Source organism: Callorhinchus milii, unplaced genomic scaffold (assembly GCF_018977255.1).
Source record: "Callorhinchus milii isolate IMCB2004 unplaced genomic scaffold, IMCB_Cmil_1.0 Scaffold15, whole genome shotgun sequence".
NCBI classification, from domain to species: domain Eukaryota; kingdom Metazoa; phylum Chordata; class Chondrichthyes; order Chimaeriformes; family Callorhinchidae; genus Callorhinchus; species Callorhinchus milii.
This window is the reverse complement of record NW_024704756.1, coordinates 16,505,066-16,530,145: the sequence shown is the minus strand read 5'-3', so window position 1 is coordinate 16,530,145 and position 25,080 is coordinate 16,505,066. Positions and strand designations below refer to the sequence as shown.

The following is a 25,080-nucleotide window of genomic DNA, read 5'->3' as shown; positions in this document are numbered from 1 at the left end:
TTTTTGGTGCTGCAATGGGAAACATTGATGCACTTACTGTTAATCTTTTGGCCATTTGGCTAACATTACAGTCCTTCTGTATTTATCCAATTCCTTTTTAAAACAGGAAAGGGGCTCTATCTTACCTACGGTTCCGGACTGCTTGACTTTGTATGAGGTAATGCAGCACAGGGAGCAGAAAAAACCCATCTTGCCCGTAGTGTCAACGTTCGCGATCATGTCAAAGTTCTTCCCCATAGTCTTGCACCAAGCACAAGGCAGCACTTTAGTATTCTTCTGTGAGTGAGAGAGAGAAAGAGAGAAAGATAATTCCTGCAGGTTGGAAATGGTATTTGAATAAATCTGGAAATGAGAGTCAACCAACCTGGCAACCGGCCACCGAGCCAAAAACTAACAGGTAAATACAACAACAACAGTGGTGGAGCCTGACGCCTGAGCTGGGAGGAGAGGAGGTGACCATAAGACATCTCAAATGCCTCACGGAATATATAGTAAAGTGGATTGGCTTTATGTATTTTTTGGCAGCCAACTGCATATAGCAGTGTCCCACAAGCAGTTGTGGATTGAATGGCCACCAGTTTTTTTTAATTATTATTATGTTTTTGGAGGGATTGTTACCCCCCAGAAAGCGATCCGCCTATCGACTAACAACCAGGAGTGTGGAGTAAGGAAACTTGCCTAAGGTTTTGCCCTGTCCGGGAATCGAACCCGAGTCCTCTTGCTTGCGAGGCAAGCGCGCTAACCACTATGCTACAGGACTCAACACTGGTCCTGTAGCATATTGCAAACAGTAGATTATTAGGACTAACCAATAAGACAAACTAATCTTACCTTCTTGTACATGTTCAAGCACCCAGTATTGCAGAACCTCCTCTGCTGCCCCTCGTGGTACAGATACTGGAGCATGAAGCCCCGGTTGTAGAAGTAAACGCCACAGTTGTCACAGCAGTTGGTTTTGAGGCCGTTGCTAGCTCGGAACTTGCTGAAGCAGGCGTTACTGCACAACCGGTGCACCACGTTCCCATTACTGACCTCGTGCAGAATCTGTAGGGACAATGCGGGCACAAACTTAACACCACCACTAACAACAAATTACATTTGTAATAATAACAATTCTTGCATTTGATATAAAGTCTTATCACGTCTTCAACACGTCTCAAAGCGCTTCACAGAATATACTGTAAAGTGAATTGACTGAATTCTCTAGTGATTATTAACCCCTCCCGGAAAGTTTTCCGAACTTTAAGACTGAATTTAATGACTCCCCAAATCTTAAAATGTCATGATCATGCATTAAGGCCACAAGCGGGTAGCTTTCCTGGACTCGAAGTGTTTACACAAATTGAAAAGACTTTTGACAGATCTTCGGTCATGATTTTTTTTGGCAAAAGCAGCTCAGGTCCCCACCTTCCCCTTCTTGTTGCAGATGCTGCAGCGAGCAGATTCGTCGGACAGTGTGGGTTTCAAGAGCTTGGCCTCATACAACGATAGGCAGGTGGTGTTGCAGAATTCTTGGAAGGATTGGCTTGACCCAGCCTGTGCCACCACCAACTCCTTTGTATTGAAAATGTCCCTGAAGGAAAAACAGAAGAGAACATAGAAACGTAGAACATAGAAACTTAGAAACAGGAGGGCATTCACCCCCTCAAGCCTGTTCTGCCATTCTATAAGATCATGGCTGATCTGTATCTCAACTCAAGAAGCGCTGTCCTTCAGATGGGACATTAAACTGAGAAACCATCTGTCTGATCAGGTGATTAAAAGATTCCCGCGTTGCCGCTGTAAAAGAGAAGGGAATTTCTACTGACATCTGGGCCAAGAATCCTCCAGATAAAATTGCGTCATTAACTTCAGGGAGATCTTGCTGTGTGCAAATTGGATGCTTCAGTTACAACCAATATACAATCACTGCATTCAACAGTAATTCTAGGCGAGACACTTCGGGATGCTTCAGCTTCATAGGCGCTACATGAAATATTGATGATAAAATCAAAAGAATCTGCACATAAAACTTAATACAACCTCCCCACACCAAAACACGCCCACAAACACCCTCGCACCCCCACACACACACATTACTGCATTAGATTGATAAAGATTTACTTGTTGCAGAAGGTGCATATCTTGATCGAGGTTGGCCTCTGAGAGTATGTGGTGAGACATGTGGAAGAGCAGAAGAGCTGAGGGGCCCCTTTCCTCTGGTAAGCTGTCTGTCCCTTCTGCAGGGGCTTCCTGCAATTGGCACACGTCACCTTGACCAAGGATCGAGAGTGTCTCTGTGGCCGGTGGGACAGAGTCTGTGCGGCCTGGGCCTGAGCCTGGGCTTCGGCTGCCTGGAAAGATAACCTGGTGGCACGCCTGGGCCTCCGAGAGACGTACTCCTCTTCCTTGCGCTCCTCAGTGCCTGTGGAACTGTCCTTTGCTGCAGGAGAAATAGGAAAGCGACAAAGAGTAAACATCACAGAGAAGCAGTTACAGTACAAGCATCAAGGAGAGAAGATTGGGGCACTGCTTCTTCACAGCAGGTTACAAGACCAGTTGGGCTCGGTACAATGGAACTCCCAAGTAGACTGATAGAATACTGCGTGAAACAAGTCTGGGACAAAGACCAGTGAGACAACTCTCCAGTATTGAGTGGGCACCATAATGAACTCATGTCAATTGGATCAGCTCAGTCACCAGCTGCTTTTGAGGAGAAAGTCTCCGATATTCGCTTTCAAACTCTTCCCTCCCTTACACTCCTTACTCTTTCCCAATCCCGCCACCCAGGCTAGGAAACAGTAGGTCAGGTTTGGCTAATGAGATATGGATGATGAATGGATCGCCATTGTTGAGAAACGGCTGCAAATTTGCATGGACAACAGTGCTGCTCATCCAGCCAATGTGGGACTTTACTGGAGCAGATTAGTTGCACTTCGAATAATTAGTAGCAGCGAAGTTTACAATACATTCTGAAACAAGGATCAAATAGAACTACAATAAACCCAAGTTATAGCCTTGCTTCTCACCATTGGGTTTGGCTGAGGAAGTACATCTCTGTGAATCTGAGGACTCCTTTCCCGCTTCCATGCTTTCCTGCAAAAAAACAATAGGGTTAGCAGCGACCATTGCAACAGACCATCATCAGCCACGTAGCCAAAGCCCGGCATGAATGTCCTGACATGAGGAGCTAAAAGCCAACCTTGAGCAACGTGTCCTTGTCCGGCTTCACATCCACTTCATCAAAAACTGTACTGGTTCCGCAGGTGAAGGTCTTTGTATCTTCAGCTGTCAAGAGAACAGGAATCTTTACAGAAAGCTTGCAAAGGCAAATAGATGGAGCTCTTTGTACAATCCTCTTCCCTCTCCTTCAATAACTGTGGCTAAAAGCACTTTGATGTGGTTCTGGAGTCTTTGCTGATCTAAAGCCAGGTAACAGTTTGGGGATAGGGCTACAACTAGCTTCAGTGTCAACTGGATATTACCTCAGTGGGTAGCACTCTGGCCTCTGGATCAAGAAGATTGTTGGTTCAAGTCCAAATGTAGGGACTTGAGCTCATAGTTCAGCTGAAGCTCCAGTACAGTGCTGGGGGAAACACTGCATCATCGGAGACACCTTCAGGTGAGACGATAAAACTTGAAGTCTCATCTGCCTCTTTGGTTGGATGTTAAAGATCCTGTGTTACTATTGGAAAAGAGAAGGGAATTTCTCCTGACCTAACCTTCACCCTTGATCAATTAATCGTTTACTTCAAAGTGGTTGTTGTGATTGAATACCAGCAGTCACTACACTTCACTGTGAAGCACTTTCAAGACTATGAAGGTGGTATATCAAATGCAAGGATTACTTATTAATCACAAGACAGGCAAGGGCAGAAGAGCAATTTATGGAGAACTGTGCCAAGCCAGGTCTGTGTGTGTCTAAACACCAAATAAATTAGATCAGGAGGCTGACTTCACTTTGCTCCACGTGAAAACCCGACCTATCGGTGGCTAAGAACAGACTCAGGCATGCAAAGCTTAAAAGTCACCTTGCACAACACGGACTTCAACAACTGACCTACATTCACTTTCTTGAGCATTCACCTTAACGCAGGCTGTTTGTTGAGTGGCAGCTGTATAAAGTGAGAGAAGAATGCCGTGCAGTGTTAAATCCACAAACACGTTCTGCCTCCAATCACACCTCTCTCACTCACACTCGACTCTGCTAGCCACGAGTGCTGCTCAACAACCCAGATGCCTCAGGTGATTGGGCACCAAGACTTGCAGTTCTGGGTTCAAATCCTGCTGGGCTCCCCTCAGCCTTTTACACTATCGAGGTCGATGAGGAAATATAACAATAATTTTATTTTTGTAGAGATTTCCTGTAAATCCCAAGGGAATTGGACCATAGAATAAACCAATCTTTTTCTTGTCAACAGTCAAGATCCAACTTATCCTTGCTGGGATCCACTGGCTCCCAGTCCCTCCAAGATTAACTTAAAGATCCACATTCTAACTTTCAAATCACGTCATTATCATCTCTAATCACCTTCAGTGCCTTTATCTCAAACAATTCCCAACATCGATCCTCTCAGTCCAGTCCCAATACTCTATTGCCAAAAAAAAAACCATCAAATCACGCACTTACCTTCAGCAGGCACTGTTGAGAGGTCCTCTATAAAGGATTTTTTCAACTGGGGATCACAATCCTCACTCTCCTTCCCCTCCTCCTCTCCCATGCAGGGTTCCTTGTATTCGTTTTCCTGCATCTCTCCCAAGGGGTCAGGCTCCTCCGGTCTTTTCCAATCACCGATCTTCACTCCCTCTGGGGTGGAAGGAGAGCCTGGGCAGGCTGTGTCAGAGGGGGGCTGGGGGCTGTCTTCCTCCTCTTGCTCTCCGCAGTTCATCTCCTGCTCCTCACGCTCCACCTCCTGCTCCCCAGGCTCCGCCTCTTCAGGCTCCACCTCCTGTTCCCCAAGCTCCGCCTCTTCAGGCTCCACCTCCTGCTCACCAGGCTCCTCCTCCTGATCTCTGCACTCCATTTCCCTTGGCTCCATCTGCCGCTCTCCAAACGCCACCTCCTGCTCCCCACCCTCTGTCACCGGCTCTCTGTGCTCCATCTCCGCAATGGTTGTTGCCGGCCCTGGTGAATCGGCATCGGGCTCCGTCATCACCCTCGGGTAAGACTCCTCCATCGTCTTCGGATAATCCTCCACCTCAGGGTAGTCCTCTGCCTCCTCAGGGTCGGACGAAGGCCCTGTGGTCTGCAGCAGGTAGTCCACATCACCCTCGCCCGCTCCACAGGGGTCGTTCAGTCTGTAGCCCGAGCCCCCCACCTGCCCATGGCCAAGTGGCGAGTCGTTGTAAAACGCTTCCAGTTCCCTCCCCTCGCACTTCCCCTCCCCAAAGCTTTTGGGTTTGATCCACACCTCGTTGCCTCCATCAGAGTTCAGAGTTACGGTGACCTGCTCGTTGGCAGCTGGGCTCTTGAGCAAGCCTGGGTCCTCAGCAGCTGGGCCCTGCCCCCTCTCGGCCTCAGGCTCCAACGGACTGAGAGGTGCCTCCATGTTGACTGGGGTGGGGAGGTCACTGCCGAGATCTTGTGTCTGTGCGATGGGAAGACAGTTCGTAGATGTTGTGATGTCCATGTTTACAAACAGTACATAAACTGTAGAGAGGTGCCGGGGTGGGAGAAAGTAAGAGGAAAGTGGGAGGAAAAAAGATAAAAAGAGAACAGATTAGAAAAACCCGTTTGCAAAACAGATCTTATTTATACCCACAAACGCAATGAATGGTGCAAATCATGTATGGGCAGGAAGTCTGTAAAAGGTTCATTACCCATTAACGTTCACCAACAAAATATAGTCATGGCACTTAATAGTAAATGTCCTACCGATATGAAAGGTGCTACAGCAAGTCATTTCCTTATGAATCTTATAATAACCTAAGTCTTACGTGCACCAGAGTCCCATTGAGTTCACTACCAAAATCCACTTGAGTTCTTTGCACAAGTCATATTTTACAAATTGGATAAATACAACAACAAAATGTAATTTATAGAGCGCCTTTCACGTCGGGAGGACTTCCCAAGGCGCTAAAATAGCTAAATCATAATGGTTTCTTGGTCCCAAATACACCCTATATCATATTATAACTCATAACGCTATTGCTGCTCTTACTGGCTGCATTGAAGTACGCATGCGCTGTGTTTTTTTAAATCAAGTGCAGGAAACAAAGTATTGACCCGCCACTGCATGCTCACTTACCAGCTGCAGTGATGAAGAACCCCATGCACAGTACAGTAGTGTAAGTACAGTCGTGTACTCCATTGAAAAAAGCATGGAAAACAATGTACTTATTTACTGTAAAACAGAGAGAGCTGGGAAAACTCAGCAGGTCAGGCAGCATCTATGGAGAAAGGAAAGTGAGTCAACGTTTTGGGTTCCGACCCTTCATCAGAACCCGAAATGTTGACTCACTTTCCTTTCTCCATAGATGCTGCCTGACCTGTTGAGTTTTCCCAGCTCTCTCGGTTTTTGTTTCAGATTCTAGCATCTGCAGTATTTTGTGTTTCGTACTTATTTAGTGTATTTGTTATGCGTTAGTCATATAAGTCTAACTTACACATAAGTCTGTAGAGGGCACCACAACCGAGCCTGACCTCGACTCACCCGCCTGCCACATACATGTTCAAGACCAGGAGCAGGAACTCTGGCTGGTTTGCCCCACCCTGCCCGGGGAGTCTCCCCATGCAGCTCCAGCTGAGGCCAGCCAACAGCACAGAGTGGGATGCGATCCAGCAATAACCTGATCCATAAGCTGCAGCTCTACCCAGTACCTAACTACGCAAGTAAACTACTTTCTATTTGCATCAGATTCAACTTCTTTCAATTTGTAAAGTAAACAAACTGAACAGTAATTCCCTGCACAGTGTTTTGAGGCACTCCAAGGTTGTAAGCTCTGTATCAAAAGCTAGAATATTAATCAAATCATCAAATAATATTTCTGACACCAGATGATAAACAACCGTGGCTGAATGAGCAAAAAAGGTTGGAGAATCCTCGTTGCTGGTAGCGATTAGGTCTCATTACTTTACCCCAGGGAATGTACAACAAACCGCCTACTTTCGAGGCAAATATTTGGCGACCTCAAGGGTCTTATTACAGATTTGAAGCTACCACAGGTACCAGAGGCTCAGAACCTCTCCCGTGATTGCTCCCCACCCCCCACCACCTCAATGTCTGTTCAGCCACGTCAGTACTTGTCACGACATATAGTCACTACACTTTACAGTATGTTCTGTGAAGCGCTTCTGAGACGTCTCGAAGATCAGATAAGGTACTGTATCAAATGCAAGACTTATTATTATTATATTAATATAAGATCCCATGACACAAGAGAAGGTAGTTGCTCAATAAGCCTGGCCGACAATCCTCCTAATTAATCATTCATCACGATTATTTGTATGGGCGTCGCTGTGCACAAACTAGCTCCTAAGTATGCCTGTAAATAAACAGTTACTACACATGACCACATTTATAATAATAACTTGTATTTGCTACAGCATCTTATCACGTCATTGAGACGTCACAAAGCTCTTCACAAAATAGATTGTCAAGTGGATTATCTCGGTGTTTTGTATTTTGTGGGTGCAACGCGGCAGCCAATTGCGCACAGCAGCGTCCCAGTCAGTCAGTCATGGATTGAGTGACCAAATTACTCACCCACGGTTACACCCCGCCCAGGAATCGAACCCCATAGGTAATAATGCAGTGACTACAACATCAAAACCATTCAAGAGGTAATCTCTGCATTTGTCGGTAACCCCCTCCCCTACACCACACCCACACATGCCAAGCTCATGCATGAAGGAAGATGAGACTGCGAGGGCCAAGTACAGGTTAGCAGTCAGGTCAATGTACCCCCACCTTCTAACAATGGAGAAGAAATTACAGTAAAATTAACACACACAGATATATATTTTTATATATTATATACACACACAAACCCAATGTACACAGCTCTCACACACACAGCCACACACGGTTCTGTGCAAACACAGAACCACACAATGCACCCGTGCAAATAGTCAGTGTATACACACACACGCGCGCAAAGAGCCACATTACACACACACACACACACACACACAGGGCGCACACAAAGACACACACAGCCGTATTTCAAAACACAGAAAAAAATACAAGAGGGGCCAGAGAAGGAGAAAGGAAGGAGGGGGTGGGAGTGAAAATGGGACTAAACAGCCTTTGCAGAGCAGGCACTGGCTGTGTGCAATGTCTTCTTCCTCCTGCTGCAAGTGTAAATCTGTACCATAACGCACGCACAAAAACAAAAACCCTGTGTTGTGTTGCCCACCAATGCAAGGCTCCTCCTGGTGTGTGTGTGTGTGTGTGTGTGTGTATTCCCTCTTCACCGTGTCGCCAAAAAATGCAGTCTTTGCAGTGTATCCTGTGAAGCGCTTTGAGACGTCTCAAAGACGTGATAAGGCACTGTATCAAATGCAACGATTATTACTTATTATTTACCTGCTGTTGCTGCTGCTACAAAGCACTATCTACAGCATTGGTTGCATACTACTCTTCCCCCCACTCCCCCACCCTCTTACACACACATACACACAGACTCTCTCTCTCTCTCTCTCTCTCGCTCTCTCTCGGAGTCTGCACAAGCTCCCATTGGCGGAGCGGGCAGGAATGCAGAAGGGAGCGAGAGCAGCAGCCAGACTCACAAGATACAGGCGAGCAGGCGGTCCCAGAATCCAGAACTGGATCTCCGCCTGCAGCACAAAGTGGACGGGGCCTCTCTCAGCCCAAAGCCAAGCCCCCCCCCCCACCTCTACCCCCTCCCTCCACCAGCACCGTCTGGGCGAGACGTCTTGCATTGCCACCAGCAATGGCTACCACACACACAAAAAAACAAATCCGCACCATATATCTCCAATTTGCTTCAGATGGGGGGGAACAAAGATACCAAATACTCCCCCCACCCTCCCACTCTATTAAAAAAAATCAACTGCAATGCAAATAGGAGAAAAGGGGGGGGGGGGAGGGGGGTAAAACCAATAAGAGAGGCAGACGGACAGACCTGGACTGCAAGGCTTGGGTTGGATTTATTTTCTTTGAAAAAGCACACGCACTGCAATTGCTTCAGTGGTAAATCCTTTCTCTTCTACCCCCACCCCCTCCATCCTTTCTCTCCCCCCCACCACCACTCACTCCTTTCTCTTCCCTTCCCCCCACCACCCAACCTTTATCTCCTCCTCCCCACCAACCCCCTTTCTCTCCCCCCACACCACCCTCTCCCCCCACACCACCCTCTCCTCCCCCCTTTCTCTCTCCCACACCACCCTCTCCTCCCCCTTTCTCTCCCCCACACCACCCTCTCCCCCCTTTCTCTCCCCCACACCACCCTCTCCCCCTTTCTCTCCCCACACCACCCTCTCCCCCCCTTTCTCTCCCCCCCACCCCCTCTCCCCCCCTTTCTCTCCCCCACACCACCCTCTCCCCCCTTTCTCTCCCCCACACCACCCTCCCCCCTTTCTCTCCCCCACACCACCTCTCCCCCCTTTCTCTCCCCCCACACCACCCTCTCCCCCCTTTCTCTCCCCACACACCCTCTCCCCCCCTTTCTCTCCCCCCACACCACCCTCTCCCCCCTTTCTCTCCCCCACACCACCCTCCCCCCCTTTCTCTCCCCCACACCACCCTCTCCCCCCCTTTCTCTCCCCCCACACCACCCTCTCCCCCCTTTCTCTCCCCCACACCACCCTCTCCCCCCCACACCACCCTCTCCCCCCTTTCTCTCCCCCACACCACCCTCTCCCCCCTTTCTCTCCCCCCACACCACCCTCTCCCCCCTTTCTCTCCCCCACACCACCCTCTCCCCCCTTTCTCTCCCCCCACACCACCCTCTCCCTCCCTTTCTCTCATCGCACACCACTTTCTCTCCCCCACCCTCTCCCCTCCTTCTCTCCCCCACACCACCCTTTCTCCCGCCCACATCACCCTCTCCTCCCCCCTTTCTCTCCCCCACACCACCTCTCCTCCCCCTTTCTCTCCCCCCACACCACCCTCTCCTCCCCCCTTTCTCTCCCCCCACACCACCCTCTCCCCCACACCACCCTCTCCCCCACACCACCCTCCCCCCCTTTCTCTCCCCCCACACCACCCTCTCCGCTCCCTTTCTCTCTCCCCCCACACCACCCTCTCGCCCCCTTTCTCTCTCCCCCACACCACCCTCTCCGCCCCTTTCTCTCTCCCGCCCCACCCTATCTCTCTCCCGACCCACCCTTTCTCTCCCCCACCCACCCTTTCTCTTCCACCCCCATTTCTTCTCTTCGTCTTTCCCCCTCCCTGACTCCTCCATCCCCTCCCTCCTCTTGGCTGCAATAAAGCAAGATAAAAACCGACTCGCCTTCAATAAATGTTTTTTTCCCTTCCAAAACCAACACAAAATCCCACACGTGCACCACGCCCCCTCCCCAAAAAAAAGCATTCTTTTTTGGGGGGCTTCCCTGAACAAGATGCTATAATAAGACCACAAACCAGGGGTGACCCCCCCCGGGCGTGAACCCCCCCCCACACTCGCGCACAAACACAGCCCCCCCCCTCACGCACACACAACCCCCCTCTCTCACACACACAACCCCCCTCTCTCACACACACAACGCCCCTCTCTCTCACACATACAACGCCCCTCTCTCACACACCCACCCCTCACACACACACAACCCCCCTCACACACACACAACCCCCCCCCCCACACACACGCACATCCCCCCCCTCACACACACACAAGCCCCCCACCTCCACACACACAACCCCCACCTCCACACACACCTCCCCCACCCACACAACAACTCCCCACGCGCGCTAACCCCCCCTCACGCGCACGCAACCCCCCTCACGCGCACGCAGCCCCCCCCTCACGCGCACGAGCAGCCCCCCCCCTCACGCGCACGCAACCCCCCCTCACGCGCACGAACCCCCCCCCTCACGCGCACGCAACCCCCCCCTCACGCGCACGCAACCCCCCCTCACGCGCACGCAACCCCCCCCTCACGCGCACGCAACCCCACACGCGCACGCCCCCACACGCGCACGCCCCCACACGCGCACGCCCCCACACGCGCACGCCCCCGCCGCGCACGCAACCCCCCGCACACACGCAACCCCCCTCGCACACACGCAACCCCCCCTCCCACACACGCAAACCCCCCCTCCCACACACGCAACCCCCCCTCCCACACACGCAACCCCCCCTCCCACACACGCAACCCCCCTCCCACAACAGCAAAACCCCCCTCCCACACACGCAAAACCCCCCCTCCCACACACGCAAAACCCCCCTCCCACAACACGCAAAACCCCCCCTCCCACACACGCAAAACCCCCCCTCCCACACACGCGCAAAACCCCCCCTCCCACACACGCAAAACCCCCCTCCACACACGCAAAACCCCCTCCCACACACGCAAAACCCCCCCTCCCACACACGCAAAACCCCCCCTCCCACACACGCAAAACCCCCCCTCCCACACACGCAAAACCCCCTCCACACACGCAAAACCCCCCCTCCCACACACGCAAAACCCCCCTCCCACACACGCAAAACCCCCCTCCACACACGCAAAACCCCCCTCACACACACGCAAAACCCCCCTACACACACGCAAAACCCCCTCACACACACGCAAAACCCCCCCTCACACACACGCAACACTCCCCTCACACACACGCAAACCCCCCTCACACACACGCAAACCCCCCTCACACACACGCAACACTCCCCTCACACACACGCAACACCCCCCCTCACACACACGCAAACCCTCACACACACGCAACACTCCCCTCACACACACGCAACACTCCCTCACACACACGCAACAACTCCCCTCACACACGCAACACTCCCCTCACACACGCAACACTCCCCTCCACACACGCAACCCCCCCCACACACACACCCCACCCCCACACACACAACCCCCCCCACAGCACCCACAAGCCCCCCTCACACACACCCCCCCCCTCACACACACAACCCCCCCTACACACCACACACACACCCCCCCTCCCTACACACACCCCAACCCCCCACCTCACACACACAGCCAACCACCCCCCCTCACACACACACAACCCCCCCCTCACACACACACAACCCCCCCTCACACAACACACAACCCCCCCTCACACACACACAACCCCCCCTCACACACACACAACCCCCCCTCACACACACACACACCCCCCCCTCACACACACACACCCCCCCCTCACACACACACAACCCCCCCTCACACACACACAACCCCCCCTCACACACACACACCCCCCCCTCACACACACCACACAACCCCCCCCTCACACACACACAACCCCCCCTCACACACACACACAACCCCCCCCTCACACACACACAACCCCCCCCTCACACACACACACAACCCCCCCCCTCACACACACACACAACCCCCCCCTCACACACACACACAACCCCCCCCCTCACACACACACACAACCCCCCTCACACACACACACAACCCCCCCCTCACACACACACACAACCCCCCTCACACACACACACAACCCCCCCCTCACACACACACACAACCCCCCTCACACACACACACAACCCCCCCTCACACACACACAAACCCCCCCCTCACACACACACACAACCCCCCCCCTCACACACACACACAACCCCCCCCCTCACACACACACACAACCCCCCCTCACACACACACAACCCCCCCCTCACACACACACCAACCCCCCCTCACACACACACAACCCCCCCTCACACACACACAACCCCCCCCTCACACACACACAACCCCCCCCTCACACACACACAACCCCCCCTCACACACACACAACCCCCCCCCACACACACACACAAACCCCCCCTCACACACAACCCCCCCCCTCACACACCCCCCCCTCACACACCCCCCCCTCACACACCCCCCCCTCACACACCCCCCCTCACACACCCCCCCCCTCACACACAACCCCCCTCACACACAACCCCCCCTCACCACACCCCCCCCCTCACACACACACCCCCCCTCACACACACACACCCCCCCTCACACACACACACACAACCCCCCTCACACACACACACAACCCCCCTCACACACACACACAACCCCCCTCACACACAAACAACCCCCCCTCACACACACACACAACCCCCCTCACACACACACACAACCCCCTCACACACACACACCTCTCACTCACACGACCCCCCCTCTCACACACACGACCCCCCTCTCACACACACACCCCCCTCACACACACACCACCCCCTCACACACACAACCCCCCCTCACACCCCCCCCCCCCAACACACACAGCCGCAGGATTGCGCCCCCCCCCCTCCCTACTCGCACCTCGAGGATGTCCGAGTGTGAGCGAGTGTGTCTGGTGGGTGAGTGTGAGCTCCCCCCCCCCCGGTGTGTGTGTGTGTGTGTTTCTTGCTCCAGTCCGCCATTACCGCATACAACCGACCCGACGTGAGACAGACAGAGACGAGACAGAGAGAGAGAGAGAGTGAGTGAGTGAGTGGGAGAATAGAGACAGAGAGAGAGGCAAAAAAAGTGCAATTATCAGCCCCAGTGCAAACGGCACCGGTTCTCACACAACATATATATGTATATATATATACGTACATATATATTCCCTCACACACGGTTGAGGGAAGAGAAACAGAAGGAATAATGTAAAGTGCAGAACTACCTGCGCCACGGCTGCGAAGCGCGTACGCAACGCGACACAAAACACACGCACATATACACACACACACACACCCGCACACACACCCGCCACACAGCGCTGATCCGATCCACCTCACGCTCCGGCTCCGCTTTCCCGAGGACCAGGAGGCGCTCTCTCTCCCTCTCTCTCCCTCAGCTCTCCCTCCCGCCTCGTCTGCTCTGATTGACAGCGCGCGGACCCCGAGGGGGGGGCGGGGCGGGGGGAGGGGCGGGCGGCGCTGAGGGGGGACCACGGAATCTTTTGGGCGGTTTTCACGCCCAATTGGGAAGCGCGTGTGTACTAACAGGGAGGAAAAACACACACACACACACGCGCGGACACACGCGCGCGCGGGCGGGCGGGCGTTGGGGCTTTTTCACGCCCGATTTGGGCGGGTTTTGCTTCTTTTTTTTAAAAAAATCACATTTTAAAAACAATATTATTATTATTATTATTGCACTGCGGGGGGTGTGTGTGCGTAGGGGGAGAGAGAGAGAGGGAGAGAAAAAAAAACACGGCTTTGGGCGGGATACGTACCTTATTATTGTTATTATTATTTTTTAAAAAAAGAATCGTCATTTTAAATCAACCGAACGCTTGTTTATCGGCGTTGGAAGAACTTTTTCTCGAGGTTATACCAAAAATAATAATAAAAAAAAAGCACTGAGATCCAAACAGGCCATTCTGCTGCCGACACCCACGGCCACGACGACAACAACTTGCAGTTATTATACCCCACGCCACGGCAGAGGGGTTAAGCGTCTCAGAGCGCCTGGACAGCGGCTGCCAGAGGCGACGCCGCAGCCTCTGGGGCTACTTTTGGGTGGACTTTGGGCTACAAAACAAACTCCTCCCCCTCTCCTCCTCCCTCCCCCACCCCCCCGCACGCTCGCGCGCGCGCGCGGGGCCACCGACGACGTCGCACTGGAACCATTTGAAAAAAAACCGCCCACCCGCGAGCGCGCCGCCACCGCCGCCGCCGCGCATGCTCACACGCAACACACGCGCAGCACCCAGAGGTCACGAGGTGCCCAAGCAAACCAGCGGGCGGGGGGGGTGGGGGGGAGATGCCGCGTATTTAAAACACAATTGTAGCCCAAAACAAGTCCAAGCAACAACAAAAAGTAGCCCCACATTACGCTTTCCCTCCCTCCTCCCCCCGTAATGGGTTCAGTCGGTGGTGAAAGCGGGCGGAGGAAACCGGCGTCGCGCAAAACGCTCCGGCGCCGAGCGGAAGCGCCCGCCCGCCCGCGCGGCTCCGCTCCCCTCCGCTCGGCGTCTCCCTTTTTTTTCTCTGTGGTTTCACGCCTTGTTCTCCCCGCGCGGCTGCTCCGCGGTCGGTCACAAAATGAAAACGTAAAACGGGGATATTTTTTTTTCCTTCCCTCCCGCGCTCTCCCTCCCTGTGGGTGTGTGTGTGTGTGTGTGTTTTATGGCGGGGGGACGGTGGTGGGGTGGGGGGGCTATTGAGGGAGAAGGAAAACTCACAGGAGAGGCGGCGGCGGCAACAACGTTCGTTTCAAAAAAAAAAGGCGTCCGGTGCCGGTGTGAGAGGGGCACAGTCGCCGCTTTTAACGTCGAGGTACGGACGGGCGCAACGGCTCATGAGGAAAGCTCCGTCTGTCTCTCTCTCCATTGTGTGTCCCTCTCGGGCTTCAACCCCTCATGTGTGGGCGCGATATTGACGGCGCTTCGCTCTCTCTCTGTGTGTGTGAGGGGGTGTCGGTGGCTCAGGCTGTGAGCGCCCTCCCGCTCACTTCCTGTGGGGATGGGGGAGACCCTGGTGGGTGGGGGTACACTGTGGGGGGGGGGGAGAGGCTAAGTTGCGCCTCCTCGCTCGGGGTGGGGTGGGGGGTGGCTGCGAGCTGACCCGCTCGTTATCCCGCCCGACGTTTACTTGATGCGGCTCTCGACTTCGCCCGACGGTCACTACACCCTCACAGCGAGGAGCTTCGTTTGAGACGTCTCGACGACGTGATAAGGCGCTGTTGTCGTTGTTGTTATTGTTGTTATTATTGCCAAAAGCAATAATTAAATCGGTCATTTTCAATCCACGACTGTTTGTGGGACATTGCTGTGCGCCATCGGCCGCCGCGTTCGCCCACAAATATACAGTCACTTCACTTTACAGTGTGTTCTGTGAAGCGCTTTGGGACGTCCTCCCGACGTGAAAAGCGTTATATCAATTGCAAGGATTATTATTATTATTATTATTATATTATACAGATGCCTAAATTGCCAGTCTGGAGGGCTGGTCACTGAGCCCTTTCACCTCGGAGTGAGGTGTCATCAGGAATTTTCATGCGCTCTGCGACGCTACTCAGTGTGAGGGGCGCTATCTAAATGTGAGGTTGTTGTTGTTGTTGTGGACGTGGCTTTAGCTGGTTGAACTCCAGCAGTTACCCCAATGATGAGCATCAGTGGCATTACACCCAAATCCTGCGGGCGGTGGGGTGGGGGGGGGGCACACAATGTTTCTTACAAAGAACTAGCGCTTCGTTTTAATGTAACAGAGGAAACTTTTTAAAACGTCGCTCATCAAAATCTTGGTGATGGGGGTGGGGTGGTGGGGGAGGAGAAGAGTCCTGGGTCTAAGCAGCAGCCGGATCTGATTCGTTCTATACCAGTGTAAATCGCTGATTCTTTTAAATGTCTGTTCAAGCGTTTTGCAATTGCCCGAAAGAAAAGCATTGAAAATAATGCACCACCAAAAAAAAAAATACACAGGGTAAATGGAAGGCAGTGACCAGAAACTGAATCGTTTCATTTATTGTTTCCATGTGGACCAGCCAAGGTAAGCAGCTAACAGCAGGCACCGTGGGGCACCTGCCAGTCACACAGATTATCACCTGTACCACGTGGCTTCCACAATGCTTGTTGTGCAGGGCATCAGCACAAACATAGCCTTTGGCAAGTTCTTTATCCACTTTCACCAGCTGCTGCTGTGTTCTCGTGCTGAAGGGAGAATCCTTCCGTTGAAACATGGTCTCGGATTTTTGACCAGAGTAATCGCTTGGAAAACTTCTTGCATAAAGACTGGGGAGACGGGCGCAGATGAAAAGAAATCAGTGCATAGAGGATTTTGCAAGAAACCTATTCCCTACTCTGTCCTTCAGATGAGAAGTTAAACTGAACTCCAGTCCGCCTGGATGTTAAAGGACCCGTGGCACTGTTCAAAAAAGAGGAAGTTTCTTCCTGTGGTCTGGTCAACCAACCCCCAAATAAAATTCATTCACTGCATAGCTTTGTTTGCGGGACATTGCTGTGTGCAAATTGGCTGTCACATGCATGCACACAAGAACATAGTCACTCCACTTCATAGTAAGTATATCCTGTGAAGCGATTTGAGACATCCTACCGGGAAAGGCGCTATACACGTACACAAAGAGACACACATACATGATTCCTTTAAGTCTTATGCAGTCTGTGAATTGTAGCAATTTGCTAATGACTTGGTTAATAATTGGAAAATTTTGGATAACTGGGTCCAGAGGTGGAAGATCCAATTATGTGTAAGTAAACATCCGTTAGTTAGTATGGGAGCAAGGAACCAAAAGAGGAAATATGACCACATGAGAGAGGTAGCAGCACTGCCCTGAAGTCTCAAACTAGACTGTGAAGTCATTCCTGTTGTGGGGCTTGAACCCACAATCTTCTGATTCTGTTGATTAGAGGATTCATCTGCCAAACAACAACAGGATGAGTTAAACAACGAACAACAGTGAGTCAATCATCAGTTCATCACCTGAGGCAGGTATAAATAAGATGTAAGTATACAAACCCTGTGAGCTTTAATCAGGCCATTTAGGCCATGTTTTAAAAATTAATCTGTAAAAGAATTGGAAAAAGTTTCTCAGCAAAGATAAAAGAAAGTATAAGGGTTTAATGGTCGCACTGGGTCTCTTTGTAGTTTGGTCCCAGTGCTTGTAAAGCATTGTTGTGTTAAATGACTTCATAATTATCACACGGTGCTTTGAACATTTGCTATAAACATTTTCAAAAGAAAACAGTTCCAGTGACTGACTACCTGTTCAAGTACTCAGAGATGCTGTTCCGTGTGAAGGGTGGTATATAAATGCAAGTTGTTGTTGATGTTGTTGACCCAATGCCACTCACCTCAATTTAAATATTTCATGAAAATATGAATAATGACAAGCCTTGTGTCTGACATAGTAAAAAGGCTCTATGCACTTTTTGCAATGAATAATTGTCAAATGCAGTGACCGTGCAAGCAGTCATTTTGTGCAAAGCAAAGTCCCACAAAGAGTCTTCAAGTGAAGCGAACAACCAATTTTATCATTTCAAAAAGTCGGTAGGATCCATGGAGAAACTCCCTTCTGCTTTCCAATATCTGTTGTCGTTGCGGAAAAGAGGGAATCTCAGTTTGACGTCTCATCTGAAGGGTGGCAGATCTGACAATACATTTCTAAATATTTTAGGAAGAGAGAGTGCCTTTCACATAAAGAATATCTTGAAGCATTTGAGACACTAGTGCTAGACACAGTAGATTCAGGAAGGAGGGCAAGTTCTGAGGTGTCCTCAGCTGTAGATATATCACAGAGCTGTTGTATTGCTTGAGACACTAATGACACAAGGTGGCATAAGAACAAGCACTTGTGCCTACCGCAATGTGCTGAGACATTTGACTTGCTTGTAATCCTCAGCACGCGCTGCGGAGCAGGACACGGACAAAAGCTGTACCCAGCAATTAGCTCTGCGACGTGTCCCTGGGGCTTTAGGATGAAGCTGTCGTGGTAAACAATCAAATCTCTGAATCCGGGTACGGCACAATGTGCCACTGTGTGCACTCATTGATCTCCACACAGCAGCTGCGAAAGAGCCAGTGGAGCTCATCCCAGGTACCCACTTAGGGTGTACTTTACTGCAGGGTTGTTATGGTAACAAAATGGAAAAGCAATCCGTTAGTCGTGTTTTGTTTTAAAAGATTTGCGGAAAAATGATCACCCGCAACGTCCTTGTGATGGACCAGGTTAGCCGGGAGCTGCCACAGGGACCAAATCTAAAGGAAGTTCTCGCTGATAAACAAAGCAGCTCACAGGTTGGATAACGCCACCATCTGAAGGTCCCGGTGACGCCCTCTGCCCACTCTGCGAATGGCAAGTAAATGCACATCTAATAATATTATTATTATTATTGTTATATATACACACACAGCAAGACCCAACGGGGAGAGGGAGGCCATTCAGCCCACCAAGCCCTTTCCAACATCTTATTAGATCTTGGCAGATCACCTACAAACACACAGCCACTACACTTTACCGAAGGCCCGGCTTCGAGACGTCTCAAAGCGCTTCACAGGACACACCGCAAAGTGTAGTGACTGTGTTGTTACTTGTGGGCAAAATCTGCGCTGCAGTATTTACCTTTTGAAGTATTATAATATGATCACTGCACGTGACACAGATAAGCACTGTATTTGGGGAGTTTATTTTTGTAAATACTTGTTTAAAAACGACAAGAATTAAAAAAAAAAAAATTTAAAAAAAATTTGTGTCAGAAGTGGGATTCGAACCCACGCCTCCAGTTGGAGACCAGAACACCCGCAGCGGCTCGTTACGCCGAAGGACTTCACTCCTTGAGTCTGGCGCCTTAGACCACTCGGCCATCCTGACACTCGATAGTCAGCGGCTGTTAATAGCCTTAATAACCCTCACTGAGCAGTCTGTTCGGTCGCTCGACTCGACTTCCATCTCGATGCCCAGGCGGGTTGGGAGCGGCCGGAGCCGCCTTTACCACAACATAACGTATATATTATTATATATATATAACTCCCACCACTTGAGATCCTCTACACCCGACTAAATGCAACGAGTCATTCCCTCCATCACAAACTGCTATTCACGCCGAGAGGCGATAACAGGTGTGTGGTCACTGACTGTAATCTAAGGCACCGAATAGCCGCGCACCTTGACCAGGAGCGGCCGCGCGCGCGCGCGGGGGGCGCCGGGAGCTGTAGTTCGTCATCGCTTGATTTGCGGTAATTTTGCGACGGGAGGAGCCGCGGGAGGGACGGCATAACCCAGCGGCCCCCGCGCGCCCCCCCCCGACGTTGAGGCATCGAGCGGCGAGGTGGCTCGTGCGCAGGCGCATTGCCGGCGGCAGCCATTTTGTGTGTGTGTGTGTGTGAGAGAGAGAGAGAGATGGTACCTGTGGCCAGGAGCTTGCTGTCCCTGGCGGGTAAGCATTGCACCCTCCCCTCTATACCCGCTCATCAGTGAATGAGGAGAGGGTTTTTATTAGGGGGCGGTGTTAGTGTATATTCTGGTCCTGGTTCCTGAGGTTTACCTCCCGCCCTCGCCCTGACAAGGCCGAGAGGTGGTTTGGCTGAAGGTCGTTTCTGGGCGGCGGGGGAAGGGGCCCTGTGGGTATAACTGTCCTCTCTCTCTGTCTGTATCATTGCGAGCATTTCTGCCTGTCTTTCTGTGTGTGTGTATATGTATGCGTCTCGTCTGTGACTGTCTCTGTGACTGTCTCTGTGTGTTTCTGTCTGTGACTGTCTGTCTGTGTGTGTTTCTGTCTGTGTCTGTCTCTGTGTGTTTCTGTCTGTGACTGTCTGTCTGTGTGTTTCTGTCTGTGACTGTCTGTCTGTGTGTGTTTCTGTCTGTGACTGTCTGTCTGTCTGTTTCTGTCTGTGTCTGTCTCTCTGTGTTTCTGTCTGTGACTGTCTCTGTGTTTCTGTCTATGACTATCTATCTGTGTGTTTCTGTCTGTGACTCTCTCTGTGACTGTTTCTCCGTCTGTGATCGCCTCTCTCTCTGTGTCCGTGACTGTCTCTCTGTGTGTCTGTCTGTGTCTGTCTCTTGGTGTCTGTGTCCCTCTGTGTCTCTGTCTGTGATTGTGTGTCTCTCTCACTCTGTGTCTGTGACTCTCTGTGTGTGTATCTGTATGTGTTGGGGATGAGGAGGATGCAGAAGCTCAAATTAATGCAATGTGGGGGTTAAACTTCTGTGTAGAAAAGCGGAGTATTTTGCAGACACACACTTAACATTTAGTAATATTGCTGAACTCCTCGCCAGTTTAAGCCGATGGGTCCTCCTGGCCCATTGCACAAGGAAATCTTTGAGTGTGGAGGCAGCTTGTACAGTGTCATTAGGGGGGAAATAATGGTGCAAATGGCCAATGTGAAGGAATTTATTTGAAAGGTTGGTGAATCAGGTTTGGGGTTTTTGACCTTTCATACAAGGACAACCCCTCCTTCCCACTCCAATCATATGGGTTTAAACTGACCTTTGTTATTGTGCATCAAGCATTATGCCTGATAATCCCTCCAAAAACCAAAAACAATAATAAATTGGTCATTTTCAATCTACGACTGTTTGTGGGACATTGCTGTGCGCAATTGGCTGCCGCGTTCGCCCACAAATATACAGTCAATTCACTTTACAGTGTGTTCTGTGAAGCGCTTTGGGACGTCCTCCCGACGTGAAAAGCGCTATATCAAATGCAAGGATTATTATTATTATAGTGTACACATGCAGCCATGTTAAACTGACAGCTCTATGTGCTATTCGAATTGTATATCACAAATTAAGAATTGCATTATTTCCAATTTGCTGAAGTTAAACACACCAATTACTCAGGGCCCGACTGGTATTCAGAATCCAGATTAGCTCAGTTTTATTTTGTAATTTATGAGGAAAGTGCCAAGATGATGGTAAAATTCCCTGCTCTTCTAAATACAATAGTGTCTTTAATATTCATTAGAGCAGGCAGACTGGACCTCAGATTAATGTTTTAACTAAAGGCACCTCGAATAATGCAGTACTCTCACAGTGTTATCCAAGACTATTAAACAAGATTAAGATCTTAAATTCCTATTTGGGACTCAGACTTCTGAGGTGAAAGTGCTACTGATTGAGATAACCTTTTTTGTTCTCACTCTTTGTGAGAAATTTAGTAATAATTACGCTATTTTGTATGATGGAGGTTGTTGACCTTCAGCTTGGCCTGGAGGAAGATTTTGAAAACAGTTTATAACCAAAGGATTTTTAAACACAGCCATTGAGCTTGAAAACCTAGCCGAGCTGATTGATGGATACTGCAATAAAAGGGTTTCAAGGTCACACAGTGCATTTATGAGCTACTCTTTATTGAAAGTGCGTTAGTGATTTCTATTTAAAGGAATCACTTCAGAATGCACCCATCCACAAATCTTGGTATGATCCTAATGCTGCTTTTTGTCAAAGTAATATGCGCTCAACTGACAGCTTCTAGAAAATATTACCATTATTGTTTTATAAGAATTGTCAATAAATATATTGCTAGCATTCTGTATAGTTCTTAAAATTGCAAGTACTGTATAATGCATTTCTAGCTTTCCTCTTGCTGGGCTAAACAGCATCTATGATTCAGGCCAAGCAAGCAATCTGCTTTCAGGCCCACCAATGCACCTCTTGAGCTGCATAGGTATGTCTGGTGGTGATCGTTTTGCTGTCTTAACTTTAGTTTGGGAAAATGTGCGGCTTTTATTTAATTCACTTTAAATGTCTGTGGTTGTGAGAGTTATCAATGGTTCTGATGGTTCGCTTTTGTTTCAATTTCAGGACGCAGCATTCGCCCGGTTATGACGAGACAAGCTCACCACAGAGCCGGTCCTGATTTTCATGACAAATATGGAACAGTTATCCTTTTGGCGGGAACAACATTCTGTGTTGGTATCTGGTCATTTGTAAGTGTTTTCATATAGAGTATCAGCATCCGCTTTGGAACTTACTGCCTCAATCCCTCCGCCTTGCCACCTCCTTGCCCATGTTCAAATCACACTTCCTTTTCGACTGTGCCTATGGTGACCTTTCCTCTTTTTAGCAGGGACCACTGTTAATTTCTAGGAGTATGTAACAGATTAATTTCAGCATTCTAACTCGGGCATACTGGGGATTGAACTTCGATTTACCTGTCCTGTATATGTCTGTCACTGCTGCCAATGCCTATGACAGCTGAGCCACTACGAGCTCTTAATCTTTCCTTTTACAGAGTGGTAATATTTTCTCTTTTACTTAGGTTTCTACGCAGACCGGAATCACCTGGAACTTTTCACCAGTAGGCAAGGTCACCCCACAAGAGTGGAGGGAGGACTGATGGAAGAGACGGTGTGCAGGAAATCCTGAGTAAACCTTACGCAAACGTCCTGAACTATAAATCACTTCCAGCCCACTTACATTATTGCGCTGATGTCTGTATATTTGGTTTCATGGTAAATCAATAAATTATAAAAACTTATTGTCCGTTACAATTATTCCGTGCACTTAAGGTGGTAGTTCTGTGACGATAACACACATGTACTAATCTTGTGGGCAGAAACTGGAGGCAGAATTATTAAAATCATTGAATAATTCTGCAATATTAGCCCATTTGGTATGAAATTGTGAACCTCTATTCTGAAGCTACGTTAAGCGCACTGAGGCGCCGTCCGGTGTGGAGGGCGCTATATAAATCCAAGCTTATGTGGAGTCCTGTGGCTCAGTGGTTAGAGCACTCGCTTTGCAAGTAAGAGACCTGAGTTCATTTCCAGGCAGAGGGCGAAACCTTGGGCAAGTTTCCTTACTCCACACAGAGCCTAATAATAATCCCTCCAAACCAAAAACAATAATAAATTGGTCATTTTCAATCTACGACTGTTTGCGGGACATTGCTGTGCGCAATTGGCTGCCGCGTTCTCCCACAAGTATACAGTCAATTCACTTTACAGTGTCTTCTGTGAAGCGCTTTGGGACATCCTCCCGACGTGAAAAGCGCTATATCAAATGCAAGGATTATTATTAAGTTGTTGTTGTTGTACTGTTGAGGGTTCCTGATACACTGAATGTACATGTCCCTTCTGCGGTCGTGGGATGACGGGCTTCCTGTAGTTTGCCAGGCGCGGTGGCTGAAATAACATGACCCTCCTCTAGATGGAACCAGACGATCAATGGAACCTCGTGCCCAAGAATCTGGTCCTTGCAGCCAAGTTGCAGAGAGAAGGCAACTTCAGTGCTTCCGCTCATTTAAGCTCAATCTAAAATAACAGAGCAGCAACGAACCTGGAGCGTTAGTGAAGTTGCTGGAGTTTAACACTAAGGTAGTCAGTCAGGCACATGTTGCTGTCAAAAGATTCAGTTTGGAGTTGCTGATGCGATGTGTTAATCGGAGGTCAGATCACCACTACAAAAGAATCAATGCTACTAGGGAACTTTTTGGGAACCTCCAGTCATGATAAATTCACAAACTTACACATTTTTTGTCTTTTTGAATTTAGTCTGTGAAAAGCACGAGTTTTTACTGAATTGTATAAGAACGAATTGCATTTACACAGCGCTTTTCATGACATGAGGATGTCCCAAAGTGCTGGACGGTGAAGGGTTTGCATCCGAGCTAGGGGATTGGACGAGGGGTGGCGAGCAAAGGGGATGGCGGTGGGAGGATGACCGAAGGCACATTCAACAACAACAACAACAACAAGATTCCATTTATAAAGCGCCTTTCACGTCAGGAGGACGTCCCATTCGAAGAGGAAGGTCTTCAGATGGGCCTTGAAGGAGTTCAACCTGTTTCATCAACTCTCATTTTTCGTATTCGGGGGCCGTGCTTTCAGCCACTACGCCCCGAGGCTCTGGAATTCCCCTCCTCACTCCCTTCGCCTCACTCCCTCCCTTCCTACTTTCAGGTCTCTGCTGAAGAACTTTCTTTTCGACTGCGCCTTTGGTCACCTTCCTCCCCCTCCCGCTGGCTCGGTCCCGGGATCTGTTACTGTGAAGCGCTCTGAGGCGCCGTCCGGTGTGGAGGGCGCTATATAAATCCAAGTTGTTGTATTTTAAAAAGTTTTCTTCTCTAATTTCTCACCTTGTTTGCTTTTTTACTGGGATTTTCTGTATTTTTTTGGTCAGTTATGCGTCTGACGCATGCGTCAGCCCGTTACCATGCTTAACTATATCCATACCAAACAGCTCTATGCATTCTACCTATACATGGAAATTTTCTTTGTCTCTCACACATGCTAAGTTTGTAACTATTCTGTGACAGCTCTAAGTATCAACAGAGGTGAAGTGTGAACTGCTCTTAACTAAATGGGCACTTTTTTTTGTGTAATGAGTCTACGTTGCGTATTGGATAATGAATACTTCTGGAAATTACCGTCCAGTTAATCAATCTGAATTGAATACACATTGTGCAGGTTCCTGGTGGGCTACTGTAATGGAATAGGCAGCGAGTGGACTTGTTTACATGTGCAAATTAACTTGGTCCCTGATTCGCAATTGAAAGCTTTGAAACTAAATTGTGTTTTGACTGCATCACTCTTGCTGATATAGGGAATGTTTTTATGAATCTA

At 49.9% G+C, this 25,080-nt stretch overlaps 2 protein-coding genes and 1 non-coding gene across 11 annotated transcripts in view; 1 reads left to right on the top strand and 2 right to left on the bottom strand.

Moving 5' to 3' along the window:
• LOC103178986 (zinc finger MYM-type protein 3) overlaps positions 1-15,411 on the bottom strand; it is a 32,695-nt gene extending 17,284 nt beyond the window's left edge. For 3 of the 9 annotated variants that reach the window (XM_007894020.2, XM_007894064.2, XM_007894071.2), the window contains exons 1-8: positions 13,820-13,950; positions 4,610-5,629; positions 3,182-3,267; positions 3,009-3,075; positions 2,104-2,422; positions 1,408-1,573; positions 832-1,044; positions 126-276 (exon numbers count right to left, since the gene is read on the bottom strand). In XM_007894020.2, the coding sequence (XP_007892211.1) occupies positions 126-276; positions 832-1,044; positions 1,408-1,573; positions 2,104-2,422; positions 3,009-3,075; positions 3,182-3,267; positions 4,610-5,609 (2,002 nt within the window). In that variant the 5' untranslated portion in view covers positions 5,610-5,629; positions 13,820-13,950. The other 6 variants (XM_042340716.1, XM_007894030.2, XM_042340717.1 and 3 more) reach the window with 6 other exon arrangements.
• A 3,855-nt stretch (positions 15,412-19,266) lies between these two features.
• Positions 19,267-19,387, bottom strand: trnal-caa. The gene is made up of 2 exons: positions 19,350-19,387; positions 19,267-19,312 (listed from the first exon to the last, which is right to left on the bottom strand). It is a non-coding gene; the product is annotated as a tRNA-Leu (tRNA).
• Positions 19,388-19,847: 460 nt separating this feature from the next.
• On the top strand, positions 19,848-22,994 carry LOC103178978 (cytochrome c oxidase subunit 7B, mitochondrial). The gene is made up of 3 exons (XM_007894011.2): positions 19,848-19,952; positions 22,319-22,443; positions 22,776-22,994. Exons 1-3 carry the CDS (start codon positions 19,916-19,918, stop codon positions 22,851-22,853), a joined length of 240 nt encoding a protein of 79 aa, XP_007892202.1. The 5' UTR covers positions 19,848-19,915; the 3' UTR covers positions 22,854-22,994.
• The last annotated feature ends 2,086 nt before the right edge of the window (positions 22,995-25,080 follow it).